Source organism: Paramormyrops kingsleyae, chromosome 18, assembly GCF_048594095.1.
Source record: "Paramormyrops kingsleyae isolate MSU_618 chromosome 18, PKINGS_0.4, whole genome shotgun sequence".
Lineage (NCBI taxonomy): Eukaryota > Metazoa > Chordata > Actinopteri > Osteoglossiformes > Mormyridae > Paramormyrops > Paramormyrops kingsleyae.
The window spans coordinates 16,787,618-16,796,643 of record NC_132814.1 but is presented as its reverse complement, the minus strand read 5'-3'; the positions used below and the strand labels follow the sequence as shown (position 1 = coordinate 16,796,643).

Here is a 9,026-nt window from a genome sequence, read left to right as displayed (position 1 = left end):
GCAACAGTGGACAATGGAACAGCTCCTCGCCGCTGAAAATTTAAGCACAAAGGATGCATAGAAAATCAACAGTTCTGCAAATAAAATTGCAAATATTTCAATTTCTCTGATTATGGGCACGCACGCGCACACGCATGATATTCGAATAGCGCTACAGCTACGGCACGAAAGGAAATACTTCGGGGAGATCGCGCTGGAAAGTCCCTCTTACTGTTACGTTTCCTACATGTGTGTTCCAGATGTGCTTCCACCATTCCCGCTACATCCTCCTCCAACGCACGCGGTGCCCCCTGCGATTCCTATAATTACCTTCTGAAAAATACCCAATTTCTTCCTTTGGTGCATGGAAAGGGACACAAAAGGTTCCCAGGAGAGGATCGCAGCATATCGCCAGATAAATCAGAGCATGAGGGTAGAGTTGCAGAGGTGACCCCCATCAGACCATCAATGTCATTGTATATCGATATGTTTGCACAACATGTTATAAACATATTATCGATATTATTCCAATTATGCAATCTAACACCGCGCATTGCCAAAAATCTGTCTGGTGGAAACAACGGGGTGCAGACTCATTGCCATTAATTTGTTGTTTTGGGTTAAAGTTATTTCTGCATACGTAACAGATAAGTCTCGTCAAATTTGGCTGCCAAATGAACAAACGTAAACCGACAAGGAAAATTCGCAGAGGAAGTTATAAACTCATCTCATATTTCCCGTCAGCTTTCATTAACGGACAAAAGCTTGGTTTTCCCTCTGATTTTATACATTGGTTTATTGAGGTCTCAAATGCACAACTTGCATCATAGCAAACACATTCCAATATCAATATGTAAAAAGTGCAGGAGTCTGTATTAAGAGCAGCCACCATTCAGGCAAAACGATTTCTATACGGCTGTGTCAGTGAGGCTTTTCAGCAGTGACCCTACCTGTGCAAATGCGTTAGAAAGAAGCAGAAAAATAGTCCATGCAAACCTAGCAGGAGCTCTGCTGACACCTGTTTGCCCAGAATTTACTGAATTTAAAGACCATTTATTTCATCAAGGGTCCGATTCAGCAAGCAACTCCCGCTGGTGTCGGAACAGTCATGGGAGATGGGAAAGCGGACTTTGGGCCAGAGTCGCGCATTTCTACTGAAGAGCGAGTTCCATTTCCATCTGAAACATCTTTGATGCAGAAAGGAATCCGACGGGACCAATCGGCTTGCCTTCTCTGTCGGGAAACGACCGGGTGATTGTATCAAGGGGCTCGTGACAGGCGTGTTTTGGCGGCGAGAAGCGAATCGTGAGAGATGTTAGTGTCGGCGCCGGCCTGCCACATCAGCTCTCCGACGAGTTTCTCCAGATATTCTGGCCCCTGCCTCCGCACAGGAAATCGCTGGGGGATGAAGGCCGGCGGGGGGGGGGGCTGACCCCCTCCAGCCCACCACTCCACAGGAGTTGGAGCAGCGTGGGCGGCCTGTAGCTTGCTCCAGAGTAGCCAAACGTATAGAGAGCTGCTACACTCGGCGGGGGGGGGGGCTGTTGTCTGGAAGGATGGAGTATGGAGCTGGACATGGGACATGGGTCATGTGTGGGGGGTGTCAGGACTAGGATCTCTAATGGCTGTCATCTCCCCCCCAAGCACCTTCACCACAGCTCAGTAGCTGTAGATCTCGTTCTCCACCCATCCAGCCTCGCGACAGTAGCGGCCCCTACTCTGGCACGTCTCGTAGATGTCGTTGGTGACGAAGCCGCTCTCCGTGCTGGCCAGCGTCACAAAGCCACTTTCCGTGTCCCTGCCCGCCAGGTTGTCGTAGTCGCCCGGGGGCGTGTCTGGCGAGGAGCCCAGGAAGGAGGTGTTCTTGATATCGGGGCGTGTGCTGGCCAGGTCGGCGTCTTGCTGCTTGCGGATGACGTTGTAGACGTCCGGGCTGGGGCTGTTACAGCGGTCTGCCCAGTATCCCATCTCCTTGGGGCAAGCTCCTTCGGTCTGCTCTTTCCTCCTACGTGAAGACAACCGCAGTGAACACCCCGCAGCCATGCCCAGATGGAACCACGGGACCTTACACAGCTTGTCACATGGCGTCGTCCTTACTTTCTGGACAGCAGCTTGAAGCAGAAGACACCAAGGGCTACCAGCAGCAGCAACAGCAGGGGGAGGGTAGGGAGCACGATGTACATGATATTTAAGGCATTGTCTGAAAGGGAATAGGTCACACAGGTGTCACAAAATGAACGGCAGGATCTATACGATTACATCTCCAGCCAACATGCTCTTTACATCTCTTTACATAGCTGGCAATTGTCATCAAAAAGAGCAGCCCAATGTACAGACAGTGCTTTATAAGGCCACAGTAACCTTAATTAAAAGAAGAAGAAGAAAAAAACAATACAATGCAAAACATGTCTGAATGTGTAGCATAGTATTTTGCAATTTTGGCTGCTTGGATTGTGCTTATATCCAGAATGACACTGAATTTAGCTTTTTTTATTATTTATTTATAAAACTGGATATTTTACTAATGCAGTTAAGTAGCTTCCAGGCTCCTGGGACAAGGACAAATGTGTGTCCCTAACCACCCTGATACCTACTGCCAGTTTGGACCCGTTGATAGAGTTAAAAAAAAAAAAAAAGAAAGCAGAATAGTGTGAGCTATTGTTTGCAGAGCTTCATTTTTGCCGGATTTTTTTCCTCAGCATGTCTCTTTCCAAATAAAAAGTGAATCCATTCGCTTTGATACCTGTCGGGAGCTTTATTTTAATTTCACTGTCGGCCTCTGTGACTGAAGTATATTTCGGCTTCGGGGAAACAGCTGGGGATTCTGCGAAGGGATCAACAAGCAAAACAAGTGCTTATACAACTATTAACATATAGGAGAAAGACTTTGCGGAATTGATGCTTTAAAACACAGGCTCTCTCCGGGTTACGATGGGCTTGCATTCCAATAAACCTATCGTAAGGCAAAAACATCGTAAGCGAAAATGCATTTAATACAGTACACCTAACCTAACAATCATCACAGCCTAGCCTATATCTTACCTTAAACATGTTTAGAACACTTACATTGGCCTACGGCTGGACAAAATCATTAACACAAAGCCTATTTTATAATGAAGTGTTGAATATCTCATGTAATTTATTGAATAATGTACTGAAAGTGAAAATCATTTACCCATCATGAAGTCGAAATATCGTAACACGGACCATCGTAACCCAGGGAGCGTCTGTACATATAACATGAAAATCATTTGAATGTATTGTTTAGATGTTCAGTACGGTAATATCCTGGCAGAGATTTCAAGTAATTTAATTATGGAACTGGCTGTATCCTGGAAAGCAGTTCTGCCTTGATTGGTAGGACATCTACAGTACAGTATATTAAGAGAATATTTAACTCAATTTAGCCAGCGAGACATAAAACATTCCCTCATAAGGACAAAGGGCCTTATATAACAGCTCAATACAAAGTGAAGGAGGAAGCTATCTGTGTTACTATCTATGGCCACAAGGTGTCCTCACTTCCACAAACTCGCATAGACAGGAGACTATCTGAGATGGTGGGCTTGAGAAAGCTAAATGGGAAATTAAAGAGCATTCATCTGTCCCCAGCCGTGACAGGTCTTTGATCTACACGGTCTGCCGGGCTGTCACAATCCACAAGCAGGAAACACATTCTGACAGGGGTATGTGACCCTCGGGCTCATACGTGACGCATCATCCAGTCGCGGTAACACAACACACTGCTGGGGCAAGAAGCAAGATAAAGCTCCCAGTTCTGAAGGGGAAGGCGAATTTTTACCTGTGTTTGTTGAATTTCCTATAGCCGTGGGAACAGGCTGTTTCTCTGGAAATGCAAACATTCTATTACTCATCTGCTTAACAGTCAGTCACCTTCAGCTGGCATCTGTAATATAACTATTTGCTGTGGAGCATAATTAGTGAAACAGATCAGGTTAGGCATTAATCGACCGTGAAAAACAACATTCTTCCAAGACCTGTCCCAGTAACCCAATCCAAAAATCATACTCAATTCATTTTCAATTGTCACAATTTTCTGAAACACTATGTGAAAGAAATTGAACAATACATGTTGCTAAGTGTAAAATCTCTGTTTTTTCCCCTCTGGATCCAAAAATGAACTTGAAGCACCAGCTGACCTCGAGAGTACTTGCAGATGAAGTTGTTCTTGGTGTTACAGTTGTCGTCGTTCCACTGGAACATGTAGAGGCCACCGAGGCCTGGTGGAGCTGAGGGCTGATGGTACATGACCACACACACCTCATACCCGCACGATGGCTCGTCCCAGTGCCAATTCCTGCAACACGTGCACAAACTCTGTTCAGTGACTGCCGTGACAGTGCTGACGTCCCTGTGCTCAACTGCAACGTGATCAGACCTCAAATAAGACCAACCAGTCTTTCTGAGATTAAAATGAAGATGAAAGTTACAGTTCGGCCAGTAGCACTGCCGTCTTATCCTTTGGGATTGCAGGTCCTGATTCAAATTTTGTGTGTGATTCGCAGTGTTTCCCCAAGTTACGCATTTTGTCCCCAAATGTAAAGACAAACAAGCAAGGTTAAATGATGACTCTAAGCTGCAGTGGTGTGTTGGTAATAGAGGACAGCAGATATCTTTCATTAAGGATGTGGCCCTGAATATTTTTGCTTCAAGGCAGACCTTAAGAAAACAACTTAACTTGAGTTGCTCCAGTAAGTAATTCAACTGTATAACTGGGTAAAAATGCTAAGTGGGGAAACTTGCTTTGGAGAAAACCATCAATTAATCAGCAGCATTTAACATATAGTGCTTTTCCACTGGCATACAGGAACCAGGCTGTACCCAAGCCGTACCGCAAAACACAGTAGTTTTAGCATGGTTACAACTTGCTTCAGTTTTCCACTGCAGAAGGGTCAGTTCAGTAAAGGTGTTGTTGGGCTTGGAGAGTGAAAGTGACATAAAACCAAAGAGACTCTTATTTACTGTTTAGATGGTGTACATCTTGCTTTTCTATGTGCTAATTTCCACTAGCATGTCTGTGAGAATCGCCATGTTATGTTAGCATCAAACACTAGCAGAATTAGCATTAGCCTGCATAAATTTGCACTACAAATCCTTTCCGTTCAGCAGTTCTGTAATACTTTTTAAAGTAGGTGGTTGGAAATTCTCAAATTCCGAGTTATGAGGAATGTATCAATACATCATGATCTGCGATACCACTAATAATTAATCGTATAGAATATGGCCTTTTTTCCTTCAGGTAATCCATGCATATCGATGCAGATCACTGGTATCTCCATGCATTTCAACCAATCAGGTGGTGGCAACTACACCAGCCCTGTGTGTCATGATTCTGGCCATGTCAGTTTGAGCATTGGTTGGGTGCGGCTCACATAATTTACAGTGCAATACTGTCTCTTCATGATACGGCTCGAGTATCTCGGGTACGATTCGGTTCTTGGTGGCAGTGGAAAAGTACCAACAGTGTGGTGGTATATGTATGTCCTGCATGACCTTCCTCTCTGAGCTGTATCCTGTACCCTACATTTCCCCAGATTCTACACTTTCCCAGACATGGTAAGGCTTCTTATTATTGAAAATAGTTCAAATAGATGGACTACGACCAAGGTTACTAGCTAGTGGTCAGTGGACATCGCTATTAACCAGCACCTGCAATTCCGCATAGATCGAGCTTGGGACATCAGATTCGAATCAAAGTGAGAATCTTGCAGTTGTTGTTCATCACATTGAGTGTAAGTTATCTACACTTTCAGAAAAAAAGAGTACCAATTTATACCTTTGCTTGTCACTGGGGCTGTATCCTCAAGTGTCTGCCAGTTGTACCCTAGCTGAAAGTAAATGTACCTTTTAGTCTAATTTAAGGTACAAATGGATTCTGAGGAACATCCCCAAGGTGCAAACAACATTAATGTACCCCTGATGGTACAAAAATGTTCCTCATAGTCCAATTTACCTATAGGGCACAGCGCCAGTGACAACGAAAGGTACAAATTGGTACTCATTTCAGACAGTGTACACTGTCAGAAAAAAAGGGTACAGCCCAGGTGCAGGTTTGTTCCCCAAGGTACAAACAACATTAATGTACCCCTGATGATACAAAACTGTTCCTCAGAGTCCATTTCTGTACCTTAAATTAGACTAAAAGGTACACTTACCTACAGCTAGGGTACAATTGGCAGACCCTTGAGGGCACAGCCCCAGTCACAGGTAATTGCACACTCAAAAGGTACAAACGGTACCTTTCTCCTGACAGTGTTGTGGATGTTATGGGGCTGTTTCGGACCTGAAGGTGGCCTTGCTGCCATCCAGCCAGTGGTACTGCTCCGGGCAGTCACTGCTGGCCTCCTGTGAGCTCTGGTCCCGGCGGAGGCCGATCCAGAAGTCGCCGTCGGTGGCCCGCAGTTCTTGGATGAAACTCTGGATGAGGCGCTGCTCGCTGTCTGACTCGATGCTAAGCAGCTCGCCGCCGTCGCTGTGGCAGGCCTGGTTCGCCTGCTCAAAGTTCACCTTGCGCCAGCTGTCCTGGAAGTAGGCGATCTTGTAGCAGGGCCGTTCCGTGCCACGCCGGCAAATCCTCTGACCTGCCGGGGATCGTTGGGTTGGAAGGGTCAGAATGCAACTGTCATATGAGGTGTCCCAATCTGAAGATTCTAGAAGAGCACATGGGACTCGACGCCCCCCCCCCCCCACCCACATAACACAAAGCTAACTTGTGGTGTACATAGAAAATATTCATGACAGGGGCATAATCTGCGTCAAAGCTCCAAAAGCAGTATGTAGAAACCAGATAAAACAATCATGACCATAAATAGCCTAAGTATGTGATTTCATTGTTTCATATTTCAAATACCCAGTTCATACAGATTCATTGTATTTTTTTCTAAAGTATTTGGTAGTGCTGTAGTTCTCGAGACCGGTCTTGGTCTCGAGACCAATTTTTTGTGGTCTTGGTCTTGTCTTGGTCTCGACTCTATTTGGTCTCGGTCTTGTCTTGGTCTCGGACATAGCGGTCTCGATGGGATGGGGAAAAAAAAGAGAAAACTGCACATCCTCACAGAACAGTATCATTATTTATTACGCGCCTCAATTCAAATGCAACCAGTCAGATGCATCCATTTCAAAAACATTACATTTTATATATTTTCTTCACGGACACTGCCAGTGCTTCACAGTCCACACACATCATACACATCGTATCATACATCGGCAAAGAAATGTCCGAAAATGTCCACGAAGTCTATAGCATAGTTATAATTCAAATAAATTATGTATTTTACATTGATTAGAAAGCACGGTCTTGGAGGTGCAAGTCAATCTGGAGGCTCATTTTCTTCAATTCAAAGCAAAGGATCATTACATAGCCGTATTCATAGCTTACCCGAGGCCTCTGTCCCTGGTATAAGAGACTTAATATGAACATCTTTCTGGTATATCCCATCTCTTTCCCTTGACGAGGTCTGATAAAATGGTTATAGGAGAGGATTGCTGAGAATATTATTTTCCATCAGGTCTCGTAACTATGACAAATCTGGGAGATTTTAAATGAGAGACATATGGACATATGGACAATATAATTGAAAAGATAACATGAATTTGATTTAACGAGTAATGACACTTTACAACAATGCCTTTTTTCTCTACAGTTGATCTGGGTAATGTGATGTCGATTCTAGCCCTAGTCTGTTTTCGGTCTTGGTCTTAGTCTCGACCAGTCTTGGTCTTGGTCTCGCCTTATTGTGTCTTGGTCTTAGTCTTGGACTTGGTCTTGGTACCCTCAAGTCTCGGCAGTGTCTTGGTCTTGATACCCTCCGGTCTCGGCAATGTCTTGGTCTCGGTTTAGGCGGTCTTGACTACAACACTAGTATTTGGTTTCCTCTCAACTGGGTAAACCATTTAGGCATTTCGTTAATTATGTTTCCATTTGTGTCCCGTAAACCGAATCCGCTAATGCTTTTAAATAATTGGCCTCGAAATAAACTCTCGGCAGCAACTATATGGAAATGATTGATTCTGAAAAGTATTTGATCACAGCGGTTTCTGCACCCGTTTGTTCTACACAACCAATTTTTAAATATGCCAGTGAATATTGTCTGCGCTACTCCTGCCCGTACCATGCAGAAAACACATCCATGCAGTCATGCAGCGGGACGAATTAAGTGCAAGAACGTACCTCTTGGCTCGAAAAAGTCCGCTTAATTGAAAAAGCAGGATGCAACAAGAAACAGTCATTTACAAAAAGCTCGGTCATGGAAGAAACCCGTCCCAAAATCCAAAAGATAAACTCCGAGTTTCCTCTGCATACAATACAACACACGTAGGGGTACAGGACTAAGGGAATTTAACAAAATCTGTACTCAAAAAGTATTAAACTAAACACTACTGCAAAACCGAATATCCCAAGTCTCCTCCTACACAGAATGGTTCGCAAACGTTATTTCCATAAAGCGGTGGGTGTCTAGACAAATAAAATTTTAAAGCGTGGTCTACTTTATGTCACAGAAACCCAGCTGTTTTAGAATTACTCATAAAAACAGAAGGAAATATCACTTTTAGATTTTTAAAATTATTTTGTTCATTTAAGAGTTTTGAAAATCCACAGGGAAACATCCCAGGCGTTTTGTCCTCCATACTTACCACTGAACAGTTTGGACGCAGAAGCCGAACAGCAGCAGAAAACCAGCACAGCGCGCAACAGCCTCATAAAATCCATATCTTCATATTTTCCACCGTGCAGACCATCCGACTGATGTTTATATAAGCAGTGTTTGTTTATTTTATACTGGAAGTACCACGACGTCTCGTCCTTACTATTATTCAGTTTCCTGAGCAAGGAAATGATCGCGGAGGGACAGAGCACTGAAGTGTCGCCCCGTTATAAGTTAACATGCCTGCGGATGTCCAATCAGACGGGGATAAAGAGGAGGGGGAGGCAGGCGGCATTTCGGACCGTAAGACAGCGTCATCCATCTGAAGCAGAGCATATGCTGATCCGGAGGGACTGCACGTTTCTTTTCTAATCGATATGC

The 9,026-nt window shown here is 44.4% G+C and overlaps 1 protein-coding gene across 2 annotated transcripts; it reads right to left on the bottom strand.

Annotated features, from left to right (window-relative positions):
- Nucleotides 1-748: 748 nt before the first annotated feature.
- layna (layilin a) lies at nucleotides 749-9,006 on the bottom strand. 2 transcript variants are annotated; one of them, XM_023813605.1, is made up of 8 exons: nucleotides 8,635-9,006; nucleotides 8,171-8,191; nucleotides 6,284-6,581; nucleotides 4,140-4,297; nucleotides 3,782-3,826; nucleotides 2,723-2,803; nucleotides 2,077-2,179; nucleotides 749-1,984 (listed from the first exon to the last, which is right to left on the bottom strand). In XM_023813605.1, exons 1-8 carry the CDS (start codon nucleotides 8,708-8,710, stop codon nucleotides 1,639-1,641), a joined length of 1,128 nt encoding a protein of 375 aa, XP_023669373.1. In that variant the 5' UTR covers nucleotides 8,711-9,006; the 3' UTR covers nucleotides 749-1,638. The 2 variants fall into 2 exon arrangements, with proteins under 2 accessions (XP_023669373.1, XP_023669374.1); XM_023813606.2 differs by lacking the exon at nucleotides 8,171-8,191 and having other exon boundaries at nucleotides 8,635-9,004.
- Nucleotides 9,007-9,026: the final 20 nt, after the last annotated feature.